General features: G+C 38.8%; 1 protein-coding gene across 9 annotated transcripts in view; it reads left to right on the top strand.

The window, feature by feature from the left end:
* Positions 1-20,188, top strand: part of LOC140198002 (LIM domain only protein 7-like) — a 229,220-nt gene that overhangs the window by 152,102 nt on the left and 56,930 nt on the right. For 6 of the 9 annotated variants that reach the window (XM_072258777.1, XM_072258775.1, XM_072258779.1 and 3 more), the window contains 6 exons: positions 1,256-1,454; positions 2,522-2,777; positions 11,541-11,573; positions 14,761-14,878; positions 17,127-17,269; positions 19,292-19,727. In XM_072258777.1, coding sequence (XP_072114878.1) covers positions 1,256-1,454; positions 2,522-2,777; positions 11,541-11,573; positions 14,761-14,878; positions 17,127-17,269; positions 19,292-19,727 — 1,185 coding nt within the window. Of the gene's footprint in view, positions 1-1,255; positions 1,455-2,521; positions 2,778-4,980; positions 5,305-5,660; positions 5,928-6,621; positions 6,829-7,446; positions 8,173-11,540; positions 11,574-14,760; positions 14,879-17,126; positions 17,270-19,291; positions 19,728-20,188 lie in introns of all 9 variants that reach the window. The other 3 variants (XM_072258780.1, XM_072258778.1, XM_072258782.1) reach the window with 2 other exon arrangements.

Below are 20,188 nucleotides of genomic sequence, written 5' to 3'. Positions count from 1 at the left end.
GCAGTTTCTGTCCTTCTGTTACCAGACTCTTAAGCGGATGACTTGAATGTTAAAGTGGACTTCTGACCTCACAATGTACCTCGTTATGATCGTCCACCTTATTGTTTACCTGCACTGCACTCTCGCTGTAATACTTTATTCTACATTGTTATTGTTTTACCTTTTTCTGCCTCAGGGCATCATGTCATATTTTGATCTGTCTGAACATTATGCAAGACAAGCTTTTCACTGTATCTTGGCAGAGAAACAATAATAAGCCAATACCAACAATTGTCACCCGGCCAGTGTTATGTGAATAGAAGGTGGAAGTCCTGTGGATGATTGGGAGATTTACCATAATGGTTCCAGGATGAGGGCTTTCATTTGCCAGGATAGACAGCAGAAGCTGTGGAGATTCTCCTTGGAGCAACAGTTGAGAGGAAATCTAGCAGAGGGTACAGGAGCAGGAGCATTGCAGATGAAGGACCCAAAGTGTTGTTGAGGATCCCTATCCCCATCCCACAATCTCTTTGACTCACTATTATCAGGAAGGGGGTACAGAGGCATCAGGGCTAGGGCACTCCGGGTAACAACTTCTTCCCTCGGGCTGAGAGACGAATAAATATCCTGCCAGCACCAAGGTCTCATCACTATGGCAGCAGGCTGTTTACTGCTTATCTCTGCTGCGCACTGCATGCATTTCAAATTGTACTTTATGAAATTATTTGTGGTAATATTTTGATTTGTCTGCTTTATGTGATATGTTTGTGGGTGAATGGTGGTCCAGGAGAATGTTGTTTTGCTTGGTTGTGTATACGCACACTCAGATGACAATAAACTTGAACTTGGCTATGATTGCTTAGTTGGGGTAGATGGAGTGAACCTGTTTGCATTACTAGTTCAATGATCCTGGGTGTAGAATTAACATTTTGAGTCTGAGGGGGAATTTGAGGAATGACATCTTTTTTTAATGTAGAGGATAATTAGAATCAAAATTCACATCTCCTGGTAGAAATCAATTAATGCATTCAAGAGGGAAATGGGTAGGTTCCTGAAAGGGAATTTGTGTGGAAAGGGCATGGAAGCGAATCTGATGTGATAGCTAAGCCAGAAGCAGGAATTGGTTCAATGGGCAGAATGACCTCCCCTTGTAATAAACTTTCAGTCATTTCTGATTCAAATTAGTTTTTGCTCCTTGGGTCTGGTGGACAGATTTACCATGAATAATATCTTGCATTTGTTGACAGCAACAGCTGATTTTTATTTTCCTCTCCAGGCACTTACAGACTCAGGTAGTCTGAACCGAAGCGGAAGAGACAGCGGGTACTGTGATATCTGGTGTGCAGAGCGCCCCGAGCCAGCTTCGCCGCAGTTCACGCACAGAAGAGACGACTCATTCGATAGCTTGGACTCCTTTGGGTCGAAGTCATTCGCAAGCCTTTCTTCAGACATAACTCTAAAGGGGAGCAGTGAAGGTAAGGCAAGGATGCTTTGCTGTCAACATTGAGTGCCAGCTGTGTTTGGGAAGTAGATTGTAAACTGGGCGACCATTACTCCCTCCTGACTGAAGATTAGTAGTAAGAATACAAAATTTGTGTCAATGTATAGTCTTCAGCCACTGCTCCATTGAACTTCTCTCTTCATGCCTTGACTATCTCTCCTTTGTTCCTTTGTCCAGTCCTTTCCCAAGTACAACCTGGACACCTTGCATGCCCTCCACCATTTTATCTTTTCAGATTTCTCTGGCCTCCTTAGCCTCACCTTCACCATGAATGACCTGTCTGTGTAGACCTTAAGCACGGTGTGGACTGAAACTCCAGGGCAAGCTTGCTTAGTGAGATTGGAATAACGTTATATTTCAATAATTTTTTATGAAATGGTCTGACTGATTAGAGGAGCAGAAAGCATTCATCATGTGGGTGAATATAATTCATACCCTATGTAGACTTTCACAATGCTGTTAACAGATTTCAACATACGTTAACAGATTTTCAAAAAATTGCTTTGATTTTAACATCGTGGTGTGAACTTCTGGAGGGAGCGTTCCGTTAAAACCCTCATGGAGACTGTAATTACTCTGTGCCTTTCAGAAGTGGATTACTACATCAGAGCTGGTGAAGTTTGAATGGTTAGGTGAAATATTTGTTAAGAATCAACATTGTACAATATTCTAAACTAGAGGGACACTAGTGAGCTGCATTAATAATCCAAAGGTTAACGTTAATGTTATACAGGAATGAGTTCAAACTTCATTAGAACAACTTTAAAGTTAAATTTTGGTTAATTATTTTGGATTAAAACATAGTAACAGTGACCATAGACGTTTACCATAGACTGTAGAAGTTTATTTCTTGTGCTGGTGGTTCTTCAGGAAGTCCTAACTTTAGTCTTGCCTATTTGTGACACCAGCAATGTGGTTGGCTGTAACTTGGCCTGATCCACCACTCAGCTTAAAGGCTGTCTCGGATACAATGGGAATAATAGCTTGGCCTGTGAAACTGGTATCCTATAATGGAAACAAGTCTTCCTTTCGTGATTTTAGGTGGTGGGAGTGATATTGAGCCAGACAATCTGAGCAGCAAGGCAATGGAAGGTCCAAAGGACGACATGATGCTTCGTAGGGTCTCCACCTCTGAGTTCAAGCCTGTTGTTCCCTTCAACCAGTTCCTGCCGACTAAAAGCAAGCCTGCAACCTATGTGCCAGCTCCATTGAGGAAAAAGCGCGCAGAAAGAAATGAGGAGAATAGACGAAGTTGGGCAAGCCCGATGTTTACTGAGCCTGAAGGATCTTTAACAAGGTACGTAGCTTTAAAACCTTGTATTTTGTACTATAGTCAACAGCATTTCTAAAAGTCAATGCCCTGCTAAACATGGGACCATCACAATTTATGGAGTGCACCACTGCCTTACTGGTAGATCAAATAAATTGGTTGTTTTCCTTATTGTGGGCCCCCCACCATATTTGTGATTGTTCACTATACAGTTCGTTCTTTTGTTATTTACTATAAAGAAAACCATCTCATTTGACTTTTAACCTTAATACCTTGTTGGGCAATTATATATACTGCATATTTGTCTTGTTAGTTGTGGAAAAACTTGGCCAATGTGGTTACTGTATAAATGCAAAGATACAGTAAATATCCCAGCACTTATTGCTGGGATTAGGGTGTACCAAAGGGATAGAACTGAGAGCCTTACTGTTTGTTACATGTATTGATGATTTGGATGTGAATGTAGGAGGTGTGAATTGTAAGTTCACTGATAACACAAAAATTGACTACTTGACTATGTGGATGTGATGGTAGGAAAAGAAGAGCAACAGGAGATGGAACGTAATCCTGAATAAGCGTGAGAAGATGAACTTGGTGGTGTGGGGGGAGGAATAAAAAAAAAAGTCACCACAATACACGTTGAAAGGGCTGAAGAAGTATTGAGGATCAGAGGGATGTTGGTGTACAAGTCCAAGGATCTGTGAAACAGAGTACAAATGGCATTTGGGATATTTGTCTTTGTTAACAAGGGCATACAAAGTAGGATAAGGGAAGTTGTGGTGCAACTGTAGGCCACAGTAAATGAGTACTTTGTGTAATTCTGGTTGTCGTACTGTAGGCAGGATGTGATTACCATACTGAGGGGTCCTGTGGAGCCCCACCAGAATGCTGCCTAGGTTGAAGCACGAGTGAATAAAATTGGATTGCTTTTCCCTGGAGTGGAGAAGCTGATCATGGTATACAAAATTATAAGGGGTATAGTTAGGGTAGATAGTTTAAGAACACTATTTCCACATAGTAGGAATGTATATGGGGCATAGATTTAAGGCAGGGGTTCCCAACCTGGGGCACATGGCATTTGAAAAAAAAAGGGTTAGGAATCCCTGGTTTAAGGTAAGCAGAATGTTCAGAGGGCATTGAGGGAGAATTGTTTTCATCAAGGAGGGGGTTGGGAGCTGAACTACATTTTGCATAGCGATAGTAGAGACAGAGATTCTCATAATATTCAAAAAGTATTAAGGTGAGCACCTGAATCACCAAGACAAAGAAGGCTACTGGTCAGTTGCCAGAAAATAGAGGTAAATTTTCAATGGCTGACATGAACATGATGTGCTGAAGGCATGTTGGCGTGTTGTATAACTCTTGCCTCTGTTATCAGTAGTCTCTACCTAGGCTTTGACAACACATTTATGTTGGACTAGTCAGGACAAATAAGGTCAATTAAGCTTGCCCAGATATTTACTAATGACTATAATTTAGCATATGTTTTAAGAAAGCTGAATTTCTAGTTTGTTTATTTGTGCCCTTACAAATTTTCAGTTTAGAAGTGTCACGAAATGCGAAACAAGTTTAGAACTGCATCACTAACTGTAACTTGTTTGTTTTACAAAATACTCCATTCTTTCATCTTCATGTAAGATTTTAGTTTCTTCCACGTCATTTTCCTTTGTGTATTTTGTATTTGTGAAAGTGCAGGGATAAGAAAATGAGAAACAGGAGGAGATCCTACAACCCCTAAGCCTGCTTTGAGTTCACTGAGGTCATGACTGATAAAATGCTCCCATGAGCACATTCCTGCCTGATCCACGTATCCTCTTAGGATCAGGAAATCCATCAAAGTCTGCCTTGAATATTTACCCAATAAGTAAGCAAACTTTAACTCTGAGGTAGAGGATTCCAAAGATTTATAGCCCTTTGGATCAAGACATGTCTGCTTCTCTCAATTCTAAACAGATGCTACTTTACACTGAGACTGTGCATCTGGGGCTTAGGCCCTCTGTTTGGTAAGGGGGCTATCGACAAGCTTGGGGTCTGCACTGACATTGTATGTAAATATCATGATGAATTTATATCTTTGACTTATAAGACCGGGTAAACTGTGTGAGGGACAGATGGACAGGAGAAAGTGTAGAATTGATGCAGTGTACTGAACTTCTATTTATCTGTTGTGCATTTTTTTAAATCACATTTAGTTAGTGCATTCTTCTTCAATCCAAGTTATCTTAATTAGCCTCAATAGAAAAGAACCAATCACAAAAGAAGAAAATGTTGCTGGTAGCAAAGCTTCAGAAGGCACTTCCACCAGAGGTGAGAATGGAACTCCTCGGGATTTAGGGCTCGTTTGCCCTGCATCTGATTCTGGTTCAGATAGCGAGGGAAGGGAGCCTGATCCTGTGGTGGACGACTTGGCGCTTCGGAAATTTGGTTACTCTATCAGTTCTACAAGGAATAAACTTTGCGGGCTTGATAAAGACCTACCTCCGCAGACCCAGCAAGCTGCTTCCTTGCCCAGTCATGTCACACACTTAATGCACGATGATGACAAATGCAGCAGGTCAGAAATGGTTGCAGTTTGGTGATGAGTTGCTGCTTTTCGAGCTTCAATAACTGCTGTATAATCTTTATAAAACAATTATTATCTTTTGCATTTCATAGGTAAAATATTTTGCGCTTTCAATCATTAGTTCCTGTAATATTTATATTTGCTTGTGTGTTGCATAATATAAGCCTTCACCTTCAGCTGGATCAGCATGTGCCTCTGCATTTAGTCAAGTGCCGTTGAGGTGAGGTGATGGCTTTTAACTAGTGTGTCCCTTTCCATTAAACGCTTGAGATTCTGGAAGAAAGCATTGTGTGTCTGCAGTGTGTATATACTGGCAGATGAACACTAACAGTGGATGTTTCTGACAGCAACCAGAGGCTACAGACTGGAGGGTCTACTGCAACTTCCCAATCACTTGGAGATGAGTCCTCTTCAGAGGAAGAAACAGTTGCCACTCCAGACATTGAAAAGGATGATCTGTATGCTCGTAAACTGATTGCAGTAGGACGAGGGACAGGTGTAACGCATGATAGATTTCTACCAAAGCATTGGAGTCCTGAGGGAGCAGAACACTGGAAACACATACAGTTGGGGTCTCAGAAAAGACCATGGTATAAGCAGCTTCAGTACATCAGGTTTGTCCTCAACTGGCCAATGTTCAACACATGGCGATCAGTTAGTTTGTGGTTGGATATAGAGCAAAATAGTCCACAGCATGGCTTCACTAAGGGAAGGAAAGTTTTCCACAGTACTCCAGGTTGTCTCTAACCCTCAACTAAAGTGGGTCTGGCCATGCAGCTCATTGTTTGTGGGTGCAAGTTATGACTAAATCAGCTGTTTTGCAATACTGAGAATAACTTCTTTAGCTGTAAATACCTCCTCATGATAGGAAGTATGTAAATTTAACACTTTCTCTTTCTTTTATGATACTTTATTAAGTGGTATTTTTGTCAATTTCTTAAAATTGGGCTCTTTCTTTTGGGTTGTTACTGACTGTTTTTCTTAAGTCTTTTTCTGTTAATTTTTAATTCTGTTTTTTAAGATTCTTCGAAAATGTGTGGTTCAGCTCTTTCAACTGTAGGGCAAGAGATCTGTTTGAATTGCTGAGGTCTTCACAATTTACAAAGACACATGACATTCCACTGAAGTTTTTTTGCTTGACACATACACAAATGTTACACTTCTGCAGTGCTTGCTGAAGTGTAGAATCAAGCTTAATTTCTGTTTTGTTTTTAAGTGTTATACCTTCCTGATAACCTCTGTATTGTTTCCCAAGATTTGACTTTCCTCTGATTGCTTCTGTTGTACTGATCTATCTCCCAAATGCAGAAGGAAGCCAGCTGAGTTTCCAGAGGAGTTAGAGTTCGATACCAATCACTGCTCTGTTATCAAAACTAGAACTGAGCAGGATCATGCAACCTCCTTTGAAAATTGCTGTAACCGTGAAGGGCAGCTCACTGCGCAAACTGCAAAGTCTCTACCAGCGATATCCCAAGAACTGGCAGAAGGTCCCACTCACAACTTAATTGAACCAAGGTTGATGCCTTTAACGAAATTCACTAACGAAGTAGCATAATGCTTTGTACCACTTTGTGCTGTGTGTAACATTCAGTGCATTTAAAAAAAATCATTAAAGTCAGATGAATTTAACAAATCTGAAATTTAATAAAGAAGCATGCAAAATAATTATTGCCAGTTAAATTGATTTATTTTAAGATGGGATTTGATTTCAGCCATTGTGGTTACAATATATTACATTTCAGTTTGCATGACAAGTTTTCAAGTCCACATTTAATAAAAAATCATGATTCCTTGAAGGAGGATACCTTTTGTGATTGACAACTGAAATGGCTGCTGATTTTAGTGAATTGTAAAATCCAGCTTCAGCTAACACAGTAGCATATATTGTTTAATATACTCGAACCACCATTCTGTGATGATAACCTGTAGTCCAGCTAGTCCTGAAGGCATTGTTGGTACAGGTCACTTGCCTCGCCTGCTCAAGTAGTTGGCAAATGTTTGCTACAGTGCTTTTCCCTGTCATACTTGTTCATCTGTCTTGCTTGATGTGGGTATTTGAATTTTTGTTTCTCTGGTCATTTTCCAATAAATATTTTCTTTTTCATTTTTTTCCTCCATAAATTAAATCTCTAGTCTGTTTCCACTTCTTCAAGTTTTACACGCGAGTCCTAATTATTCCGAATTGGTAGACTTCTCTGTTTCCAAACCAAAGCTCGATCCAGCTGCAGGCCCGAGAATTCTAATGCAGAATCGGAATCCCCACATCGCTGAGCACTCCAACCCTGCTACAGTGGAAACGGATGAGGACCTGGAGCCAGATTTGAAAAATGACGACATGTTCAGTCGTAAAACTGGTGCCTTCTGTGCCACTCCTGACCTGAAGTCTTTCCAGGCTCAGGAGCGAAGCAGCATTGGGTTGAGTGACTCAGTTGAAAGACTTATTGCTCAAGAGAGAAGAGACAAGAGTGTGATTCCCGATCCGGAAAAGGATGATGTGATTATCAGGAAAGAGCGAGATTCTCAAACCAAGCCTTTATTGCCTTCAGGTGCACCTGATATATACAATCCCGTTCCTTTCCCAGATCCGTCAACTTTGCCAGAGTCTCTCCGTTCAAAGTTCCTTTGTCCACCAGAGCGTGCCTCAGAAGGACTGGAAGAAACAACAGCTGACAGAGGTGCATTGCCATGCCCAGTAAAAGATGACATGCTCTCTCGGAGAATGGCTCTGTCCCAGGCTAATAAAACAGTGCAATCTTGTAACTTTGCTCCTGCCTCCTGTAGTGAGGAGGATGCAAAGAAGTGGGAGACAATAAGGGAGGCCAGCAGATTAAGATACAAGAAGCGTCAGCTGGTTGAGAGGTTAGGGCGTGTTGGAAGAGTGCGTGTCATCCCTGCCTCTAAGGCAAATGGGGCAAGTCCCTGCAATAATTAAGTCATGCATGAAGTGTGGACATTTGGGGTTTCTGTATTGTGGGTTTGTTTTAGTATGTAGCATTATGTATTGGCATGAGAAGTCACCTTAACAAATTCTTAACTTCCATTGGTTGTTCCAGAAGTAACATCTCAACATTTAGATGGCAAAGTTGTTGATGGCTGGACGCTCTCATGATTTTCAACTGCTGCATTTATAAATGTATATCACTCTCTTTGACAGTTTTCCATGGGGTTGAGGAGAATACAGTTTAACTGTGACAATTCCTTTTCACTCTGTCATTTTGGAGGCAGAATAAAAGGAATAATTACAGTTAAAACAATTCGAACAGATTCCATGTTCGCAGTTTTTATGATCGCTCTCTCTCTGCCGCAATAGAGATATAACAAGGTAGCAAAGTACATCAGTAAGTGTGTGGGGTGATAATTAAATTGATTGTAGATCAGGAAAAACCCATTTTAATGAATGTTGTTGGATTACCAAATCTAACATGGAAATAGTTGGTCAAGAAGAATAATGAATGGGGCAGAAGTTTTAACTATTTTAGCCAATATGTCAAGTAGGAGTACTTGTTGGATAGCTGTTGAGGGGATGTTTTATGACTAGTCTCAAAGCACACCAGTTACATTTTAGGAATATTAGTACATGAGTTAATATATCATCCTTCCATATTCTGATTTTCTTTGGATGTTAAGATAATTGGGTCAAATTTAAACGGGTGCACAACCCACCTAACATTATCCCTGACTCCATCACCGGTTCTTGCATCTTGAGAACCCACATGTGTTATTGTGGTTTCACATTCCATCGACTGGAACTCTAAATCACTGACACCTGAGAAGGTTTGCCAGTGTTTGTGAAAATGACCAGTTTAGTTACTGGATTGCAACATGTCCTCAAATGCAGCGTTGGTAGTTTTAGTGTTGACATATATTTTGGAACTGCCATAATAAAGGGTTGTTTGTATTTCCAGAGGTTCCAGTACTTTGAGGAGCAGTAGGCTTGGCTTTTGAGCTTTAAAGTTAAGTTCCATCCTCCATGCAGATCACAAATACCACATACAGATACAAAGAGAAGAAAGGAGGTTAGGAATGTGAAGCATGGTGACTAAATTTTTGAACTAGTGATCATAGTTTTAGATTATTGATCTTGAGACAAGCTAAAATTCCATCCTGATGGGTGGGGAATTTAAATTCAAGTAGTTTCATAAATCTAGATTTTCCTTCCAAAAGGTTAATCTCAGTAAATTTATTGTAAGAATCAGTTTGATTCACTAACACCCTGCAGAAAATTCAAGGGTCTCAGTCCAAAATGTGGACATTTTATTCTTTTCCCATAGATGCTGCCTGGCCTGCTGCATTCCTCCAGCATTTTGTAGGTGTTGCTCACCTGGTCTGGCCTGCATTTCACTCCAGGCCGACCAGTGTGGTTGACAGATAATTACCACCTCAGTTTGGGGGCAGTTGGGGATGGACATTATGTGCTTAAAAAATATGCGAAGCATAGAAAGAGTAGATTGGGTATTTTTCCTGAGGGGTGATATCGTTATATACAAGAAGGTGAAGCCTCATGGTGAGAGTGCTAGATGCCTGGAACACACTGCCTGGGGAATTTGTGGGAGTAGTTATAATTACAACATTTAAGAGGCATTTGGACAGGAGCAGGAAATGGAAGAATTGAGACCACATGTAGCCAGATGTGCAGTTCAGATTGGCCAGAAGATTGGTTCTGTTTTACCTTAATACCAGTGATGTCCACATTCTGAAATTGAATTCAGAATAATGACTTGTGGGTCGAGGTGAAATCTCTGACCATGAAGGATCCGAATCCATTTCAACACCTTATCGATGTTGCAAAGAGCAATGTTTCCATTTGGAAATGGTTCTTTTTGTTTTATTGTCACAGCTCCTTTCACAGTCTAGGCAGGTTTGAGTGTTGCTCAGGATTTGTTAGTGGCTGAATGTTCATTGGCAAGTGGTTTGTAACACCTCAGTAATCCTTGGAAATGGTTTTGAATTCATCCTGCTCCATTTAGTTTTAATCCTTTTCCCTGCATCAATATTCAGGAAAATTATCAATTTGTGTTTAATTGCGAAACTAATCTTAATCTGTTTTGATTGATGTGATGTGTGATTTAGCTGCTGACTTTACTACTTGTGTAAGCCCCCTGAAGCACATACTTTGAATATTCGATTTATAATCCTTTGATGGTTAGGTAACTGGTCCTGGGATTATCCACTCTTGGGTTCTATTGATGATGTTGGAGAAGAGAGCCGTAATTTAATCAATTTGTCCATCCATCTAAAGATAAGTAAACTAAAACAAATATCAAACTGTTAAACAGACAAAAAGCTAATTTATAAGGGACCTTGTAATAGAAAATGATGAATGTTTAAATTAATATTTGAGGACTGTTTCTCTTTGATCACGTGTTTAATGCAGTAGCTACGTACTATATCTCTGAAATTCACTATTGTTTTTCAGTTAATTTTAAGTTGTATCATGACATTGGCTTCTTATTAAATCATCAATATAAATTTTATTTATTTTAGCAAAAGGATTGCATGAGTTTTGAGCACCTAATATGTTCACAAATGTTCAGTTCATTATAAAAGGCACTGACTTTATTTACTACAGAAATTGTATTTGGAAGATAATAAATGAAACTATAAACTATGTATGCTTATTAATATTTGTTTGACGGGAGTCCTGTTCATCGAAGACAATGATATTTATCATGTCTGATTTAATTTGTCCCACTACTTGTTAACATTGTTTGTAATGATGTTTGATTTGCAATCACTCTGTGGCTTTGAAATGCAAATTTAATGTACCTTGGAAGGGAGGAAGGGTGGGGGAAAAGGATATGACTTTAGTTTTTCTTGTCTTTTTGATTTTAATTAACAATCAAACTAGTATTTTTAGTATGTCCACTTTAAACATTTTTGAAGAGGTCGTAATATTTATAAGTTTTAAGAGTGTGTTTCTGAGTACTATGCTTTGATAAGGAATAGTTCAAGCACTTTACTTTTGGGGAAAAATACGATCAAATTTGCAGATTTGAATGTTCGTTCTTTCAGGCAACAATTATTGCGTTTGTTACTGATGACCAATTTAGCCAAGTTAGTAATTATCAAACTGGAGTAATGCTGGATTATTTCTGTAAAAGTTGATGAACTTTTCATTCTAAAAAAAAATCCACAGCCTGGTGTACAGATGGAGTTACGTTATGACGACTTTGCAAAGTTAATGCAGTTATATGGTTTTCTTTTATTGATTTTCTTCAATTCTTTAGACTTCTTCAAAAATCAGCTGGTAATGAGTCAGGGTAAGTTTAATTGTCTCTTAAAGCACTTAGCTCTAGTATGCAATGTATGCTTTCTGTTGCTCTGCTTGTGTGCAAAAAGACAGATAGCTTGCTTGCGAGACAAAGCCAATGAGAACATGTACAAATGGTTATAAATGTAAGTATCTCTGATCTGGGGATTTTATTTTAATTGTGTACTTAATATTTCAATGCATGCAGTTAATGAAATTGCTTTTGCCTGTATGATACACAATAACGTAGGGCAATCCCCTAACGCCAGGGTAGTTTACCTGTCATTACTTGACAATTAATGACATCAACTATGTTAAAAGCTCAACTGTATTCTCATCTTTGATTTGAAATTAAGTCGATGAATGTCACCCTGTACTTCAAATACAAAAAATAAGACAGCGCAGGTTGCAGAAGTTTAGATTAAAATCATAGCTGCTTTCACAATAGTTTGATGCCGACTTTAAGACTGGAAATAAACGTTTTATCAGAGAAGAGGATGAGATATTGATATCCAGTGTGTGTGTGTTTGAAGCTTTACCTTTGATCTTAAGCCAATTTGAAAAAATTAAGATGTCCTTAATGTTTGCAGTAAAGGCATCTAACTTCAGTCTGGTCTTGCAGATGAATGATTAGATCCAGTCTAAGTAATGATGGGAGCACTAGATGTTTAAAAGACGAATATTCAAAACAACCTTAAAAAATATCCAAATCATGTTTCTAATCTTTTTAGATTTCAATATAATTTGCTTAATTTATCAGTGTTTCCTCTTTTGCCATACAAAATATATAATTTTGTACATATATATCTTGAGTATATATTGAAGTTGTGCTAAATATCTACTTGGATAGAGAGCTATCTCTAAAGCACACAGTATCTCCACTTTCAACACGGCTATTGTATAAACTGTACAGCAAATGTAAAAATGTATATTCATTGAGGCAGAATGAGGCAGACTTCAGTGCCTTCCTTATAAGGTAAGGTGTGATTCTGTGATTAATTGCATTTAAACTAACACTTCTCCTAAAACACAGCTAAAAATTATGTCATGTAGTTTAATAATAAAGCACAGTTGCCTTATCTGTACACTTCATTGTTTTAAAAAAAATTGAGAGGTTTTGTAAAACCAGTTCAAAAGTGAAGAACTCCCCAGATCAGTGCTGCAGCTGTCGGAATATGATATGCAGTTAACCCAGCTGGCATGCTAAGCGGTGATGGTCAAAAATAGTTGCCTATTACAGTTGGTTTAACAGAACAGGTGCAAAGCAATGTTTGGCTTTATTTGCAGCTTCATTTGACTTTGGCTGATGGCATGTTTTGTGCTGCTAACAAATAAAATTGTACATTCATTTGCAGTCACATAGCAAAATGGTTCGTAACTGATCATGATAGCTTGACCTACAGTTGTTCTATCAATTGTTTTGATTGAAGTTTGGATTTTTCGTAGTGGAAATGAGATTGTTTTCCCATGGGGTAATACCAGTGTGCCTGACTTCCATTATCCTGTTTTTTTGTGAGATAGTGAGGTCAAACTTCCTCCCTTATTGTATACATTAAGGATGTGATATGGCAAAACCTAATTTTGATTGAAATCTGTTTATGAAGTTCCTTCCATGGTATTCAATAAAAGCAGAATTTAAATGCCTGTAAACCACATTGTACACTTAAAGCATGCACAAAAGAAATTTCAAATGCTTGCCTTTAAGTTCTCACCTTGTCTTTGGAAAAGCAAATACTGTAGATGCTGGAAATCTGAAATTTAAAAGGGCAATTTTAATTTATTGACATACAGCGCAGAATAGGCTTTTCCGGCCCTTCGACCTCAGCAATCCCCGATTTAATCCTAGCCTAATCATGGGACAATTTACAATGACCAATTACCCCACTAACCGATACATCTTTGGACTCTGGGAGGAAACTGGAGCACCTGGAGGAAATCCACATGGTCATGGGAAAAATGTACAAACTCTTTGCAGGTATTAGCAGGAATAGAACACTGGTCGCTTGTACTGTTAAAGAGTTGTACTAACCACTATGCTAGCATGTTTGGAAGCACTTAATATGGTCAGGCAGCATCTATGGAAAAATAAGCCTTATTAATCTTTCAAATTGAACATTTCACATCTATCATTTTTAATTAAGGAGAGTGAGTAGATGAATTATACTTGCATCCTTTACAAGTTCAGCAGTAGGTCATCTGATGTTGCATTATCATCCATCTTGTGTTCCTTCCTCTCCAGTTCTCTTCTACCATTTTAACCAGCCACATCTTCTAAAGCATATGGAAATATTCCAAATTGTACTTCATTCCAAAGACATTCCACCTTAAATTAAAAGTGCCAAGCTACTTTCCTTCAGGACTGTATTTTTATTCTTTCCCAGACATTTCTCAGTATTGATTATTCTTTAAAAATTACACCAATCTATGCAATTTTCAAAGGAATAAGATTTTTAGTCAAGGCACTAAGCCATTTATTATAATGTGGGAGAGGAGAATTTTCAGATGAAAGAGTTAAATGTCATTTGGTGATTATCTCAAGTTGCATCTCCAAGCTCCTGCTGACTTGGTATGCAGTTGTTTTCAGAGTAGATTTAAATGACTAAACCATATGTGTAGAATAGTGTGCCAGATTCCTGTTGAGTGAATGCACGATATATTAAACTTGAGTGCAGGGTTGTTTTGGATCTTTAAATAGTTCCAAATCTGTAAATCTATCGAGCCAAGTCCAACAGTTGGACTTAATCAGAATATTCATTGGAAGCCCTATTAATCTGCCTGGTTTGTGCATTTGATGTAACTGCCGAATTTCAATAGAAAAAGGCGTTGCTCATCAAACCTTTTGAATGAAATTGACTGTTGTAATTTGTGTTGCTTTGTAAATGCCATGAAGTTGGCATTGAATATTAACTGTAATTATCACATTGGGGATCTCCTGAATGAGATGCAAAGTGAATAGGCTGACTAATGGTGTGCAGTTATGCCTTTTCCAGAGCAATGCTATTAACTTGATTAGGAGCATTCTGTTAGCATATTTTGAGGAAGTGCATCATAAGAAGTCTGATGCTTGATTGAAAATGTTTAGTTGTAGCTAAAGGAACTACTCTGTTTAAGGTGGTACTCAGAGAAGTGATTTATGATGAATGCTCATTGTGTCATTGTGGTCCTCCTGGCTTATTGAGTCTATTATTTTCTTTCAGGAGTAAATCGGTCAATGATATTTCTGCTGAAGAAGGCAAAATTCCAAAATCTCTACGATATGAAGAACTGCAGAGAATAAGGAAAACTTTGAATGAACAGGACCAGCAATGGCAGAGTGTGAGTTGCAAGGAGCCTCTCCTCTCTGTCTCTGCCACACACTATTGTCAGCACCCAAGTGAACATCAGCAAATTACATTCCTTCTTGAACACCAGCTTTTGAAGAACTACTCCTTTGTTATAATTTTGTGACTTGTAATTTTCTAAATAATAACAGCAATTTAAGTGGTAAACAATAGCAGGGCCATAAGAGTCATAGATTAATACACCCAGAGAAGCAGGCTCTTTCCCCCAATTCATCCTTCTAACCACGATGCCTTTTTTTTTTCCCAAAGCCTTTCCTATCTATCTACCTGTCTAACTGCCTTTCTGTCTAAGCACCAGTAATAATAGTCCCAGTAATTTAGTAAGTAACCTACACTCTAGATCAGGGGTTCTCAATCTGGTGCCCATGGCATTTTATATAAAAACAAGGTTGGAAACTGCTGGTCTACTGCTTTCTTATACAGGAACTTGCAGCTTAGAGTTGAGGAGTAACCATTCAATTCTATACTATGACTTCGTTTTGTGTGGCTGTGTTTTACTGAAATCTTACATGTGCTCTGTGTGACTGTTGGTACTGTGTTTTGCACCTTGACATCGGAGTAAAGCTGTCTTGTTTGGCTGTATTCATGTATGGTTGAATGACTATTAAACATCAATTAATTGATTTTTGTTATTGCAATCTCCCTTTTTTTTTTACTTTGACTTTGTACATCTGCACAGTGTTTGAATAAAATCAACTTTGTCAGTAAGTGGAGATAAAGACGGATGAACAAGAGAGGTAAATTTACATGTTGTCCAAAAAGTATTTAAGCAGGGCTCTGGATTCAACCCGTACAAAATACTGGACAAACTCAGCAGGTCAGGCAGCCTCTATGGAGAGGACAAAACAGTTGATGTTTCAGTCTGAGACCCTTCGTCAGGACTGGAATGGAACGGAAAGGAAGTCAGAATAAGAAGGTAGGGAGGTTGGGACGAAGTAAAGGCTGGCATTTGAAGATAGGTGAGAGAGGAAGGTGGGTGGGTTGGGGAGGATGAAGGGAGGTATTGGGTAGGAAAGGGCTGAAGAAGAAATCATGGGAGAGGACAGTGGACCATGTGAGAAAGGAAAGGAGGAGGGGCATTAGGGGGTGGTTTCACAGGCAGGTGAGGAGAAGAGATCGGGTAAGAGGGGAGCCAGAAAGGAGAATGGAATAAGAGGAGGAGGTGAGAAATTACCTTAAATTAGAGAAAGCGATGCTTATACCATCAGATTGGAGGCTACACAGACTTGAATATATTATATTGTTGCTCCAGCCTGAGAATGGTCTCATTTTGACCTGAGAGGATGACCAGCATGTTAGAATGGAGTTGTGAAGTAGAATTAAATCGGTCCCTTGTTCTGACAGGTGTTCAATTGCAAGAGGAATCATGAAATAATGAAGGATGTGGAGCAAATGTAATTAAAGGCAGCATATTTTTGTATTGCAAGGATTCTCAGCAAGTCACTTTAATTAAAAGAAAATAGGTATTTCAACAGGGTTGTGCGATTTATGTGAGGTAAAAGTGGCAGAGAAGAAAGCTGCTTGGAAGAACATTGATAAATAAAATGTAAAAATCCGCAGATGCTGAAAGCCAGAAATAAAGCCCGAAAAATGATGGAAGTTCAGGACAGAGTAAATGAGTTAACTTTTCAGATCAGAGACACTTGTTGGTAACTGGGGAAACAAAACCAGTTAGATTGGTTGTGGAGAAAATGAGGATTGGATTGGAGTGGAGTGGACTGAATGAGAGCGAGAAGAAGAAAGATCAAAAGAAAAAGATTCCAGAGTCACAGCTGTGGATTCAGTTTCTAACTCTCGACCACATGACCCCTCTCCACTGCGATCCGCGCCACCTCTGCGATGAGAAATATGCAGCCTTTTAATCATATATTCCCCACATATGATATTCAGTGACCCGGGTTTAATCTGGACCTCTGGTGCTGTCTGTGTGGAGTTTGCATGTTCTACGAGTGACTGCGTGAGTTCTCTCTGGCTACTCTTGTTTCTTCCCACATCCCAAATACATGCAGGTTAATTGGCCACTGTAAATTGTTCCTCATGTAGGTGTGTGGTAGAATCTGGGAGAAGTTGAAGGGAAACGGGGAGGAGAGGGACAAGTGGAAATTGGCTCTGCTGTGTGAAGAAAACATGGTTGCCCTGTCAATATAAACTCAACCGAATGAAAGAGACTCATGCTTCATTGTGAAAGGATAGTAATATTCTTCCTTTACAACTCTACCCAGGACCTGGCAAAGTGGAAGAATCGTCGTAAAAGTTATACCTCCGACCTACAGAAGCGGAAGGAAGAGAGAGAAGAGATTGAGAAAATGACATCTGTAGAGAGTGTCAGACCAACAAAGACGTACAGGGAAATGAGGGAAGAAAGGTAATCCAGGAACTCTCTCATGGTTACCTCTGTTGACATCCATGACAACATTCAGATTCTGCAGTTATCTCACTGCCATTTTGTCTTCTGGGAGGTGCTTGTTGGCAGATTTCATTAGTTAATCCAGTGAGAAGGGGAATGAGAAGCAGGCAAGCATATGTTTCCATATCTGGCTGAAGGTGCAGCCATGCCAACAGTAAGACTCTCAATGATTGATATTTAGTTAACATACTAACTAGTATTTGCTTTAAATTCTATTTGAAATAGAAAATGGACCTTTTTTAAACAGCGTTTACTATATTCCCTGTATTTTCTGTTCTACAGATGGGTTGATATGTGTCTTGTCAATGATTGGTTTACAATTAATCTATTAGGGCATTGCATGTAGTCTAACTTGTAAAAGTGCGGTCATAATTAGTAGTTATACTGAGCCTATAATCAGATAGTGATGTGATGTTTAAATATTGTAGAAAACTCCTTAGTTAAGTCACTACCCTGCTTCATTCAGTGTTCCTGATGACTCTATTTAATTAGGAGCATGGTCCTTTCCCTTCAAGTCTCAGAAGCGGAAGGCTTTGTAGGTGGACTAGATTTATACTTTCATTTATAAACCAAATGCATTGAAGCTGTTTGATAGTAGGCTTATAGTTGGAAAGTTCTGTAACCTACTTGGAAAGCCACTTGGAAAGTGTATTTTAAATTTTTGTACTGGTCTGTGTTTGTTTAGCCAAAAAATGCAACTCTGGTGAATGATCATTGCATGTTTTTGTGTGCAATAAGATAGAAGAAATTTATTTAGCATTTCTCTGAGAGTTTCTTTTCTGCTTGCCTTTGGATGACAGTTAATCCATTGAAGTGTTGGGCTTAGTTTTTGCCTGCACTAACCACATTGAGTATGTGGTATTTGGAGGCAACAGTCAAAGTTTGGAATGATTAGTAGTTCTGGGATGTAAAAGGAATGCATTAGTATATGTTTTTTAAAAAAAATCAGTCTCCAAGCAATATTTAATCTGTCCAGCAATGAAAAGTCATCATTTAGATTTTAAATTGAGGTTGAGATCCAGAATTGGCTGTGGGGGCTTACTGGAAGAGCTGCATATTGGGTGATGTTATGATAATGACTGTGAGCCTTTTTCAGTACTTTCAGAAGATTGCTGCTTTTGTTTCAAGTACTTGCCTCAAAAATGGAGCTGATGCCTGGATAACGTAAATTGCAGATTTCTTAGGGGTGTATAAAGCTGAAGAATTAGAAATATTCTAACTCGGAGGAAGATGGATGGGGGGTGGGGAGCTATCTATTTATATTGCTAGCAATTCTAGTCAGGATCTGCCGCCTGCTGAAGTTACAGGAGTAAAATTAGTTCCTGCACATCTTTTTTTTCCCCTAGCAAGAATCAGTTGGGACAATTTTTGTTTAGAAAAATGCTTGAGGAATGTTTGATTTTCCTCACAGTAAAAGACAGGTTTTGAAAAGAAAATTATATATTAAGCGGTTGAAATTTTATCAACTAACAGGCTAATTGTGACCTTGGTAAAATGTCATTGAAGTGATGGAAAATAGTCAAGTGAAATCTGGAATGTTTCATCAGTACTAAAAATATTTCGCTTAATAAAGCATAAAGCTTAACAGATGCAAGGGAAATGTGTGGTCACATTTTTCTTCCTCCAGAATTAGGTTCTACTTCTTGTGAAAGCATTAAGTTATGCTTTGAATTCAAAATGTGTAAAAAGTTGGGGGAGTTGATCAAATGATGTGGAATAATTAAGACCAACAACAAATGTAGTTTGTTTTGTGTTCTAGTTAGTCTCGTGGGGCTGAGGGTTGAAATATGACACTAATTATCTTGAAGCAACTGGCTTTGCAGTCTGTAAGAATTTTTCTTCAGCACACCACTGTATACAAGTTACAACCCAACTAAATACTTTTACAGACCCCACCTACTTATCATGTCAGCTTCTCAATTATTCTAATGAGCATTTTTGCTCTTTCATTCTTTTTTTTCCCTCCACCCTCCCACACAGGGAGCTCAGGCAGCAAGGATCATTCAGTAGTAACCAAAGGGACTACAGAAAGCTGAACTCCTCTGATGAGGAAGCGTTTGCTGAAGAAGATAAACCTCAGCGGCATTCATATGAAAGAAGTCACACTGTGGCAACTGAAAACCCTTTCACCTTCCAGAAACGCGAGCCTATATCCTCAGTACGTCTATTCCATGCTCCAGTGAGTCAGGCAGAAGCAGAATTGAAAACTACAGTCAACAGTATGTTGGAAGAGCAAAGCTCTCTTCCCTTGGATACCCACCAATCAATGGATTACAAAGTCAATCAGCCTCGGGTCTCAAGTTCTCTGCCCAGGAATTATCAAAAACCTAATGTGTCAAGAATTACTCCTGTGGTTGCCCCGAGACCCTATGGTACACAATCTAATCGACTCTCCTCACTCACAAGATCTTACCCTGTAAGTCATTCTATATTAATCCATTATCTTTATTTACTGTGTTTTTGGGTTGCAATTGGTTTCATTAAGAGTAATGCTTTGGTATCAATTTTCCCTTGGGTACATTGATGATTTCAAGTTGCAAGGCTCTTCAGTTTTATCAATAATAAACCACCACCTGTTAATCTGCTACTTAGCAACCATGTAGATTACTCTTGGCCTTCTGGTTTGCTTCAACAGAGAACATTTTGGTCAAGCTGTATCTCTTATGTTCACCTCTGCAGTTTTGGCGGAGACTCAGAACTGTTCAATTTCGGAAGCAAGAGTGGTAAAGGGGAATTCAGAGTATTTTTAGAAAGCATTAAATGATCAAACTAATTCATCCAATTTTAATGTTAATATCTGTGGTGATATGAGGTAAATTTTTTTAGTAGTGACAATTGCACTTGAACCAATCCATTTCATTTAAAATGAGGTTAGGT

The sequence above is a fragment of the Mobula birostris genome, chromosome 5, assembly GCF_030028105.1.
Source record: "Mobula birostris isolate sMobBir1 chromosome 5, sMobBir1.hap1, whole genome shotgun sequence".
Taxonomy (NCBI): Eukaryota; Metazoa; Chordata; class Chondrichthyes; order Myliobatiformes; family Myliobatidae; genus Mobula; species Mobula birostris.
This window is presented reverse-complemented; position numbering and strand designations above follow the sequence as displayed.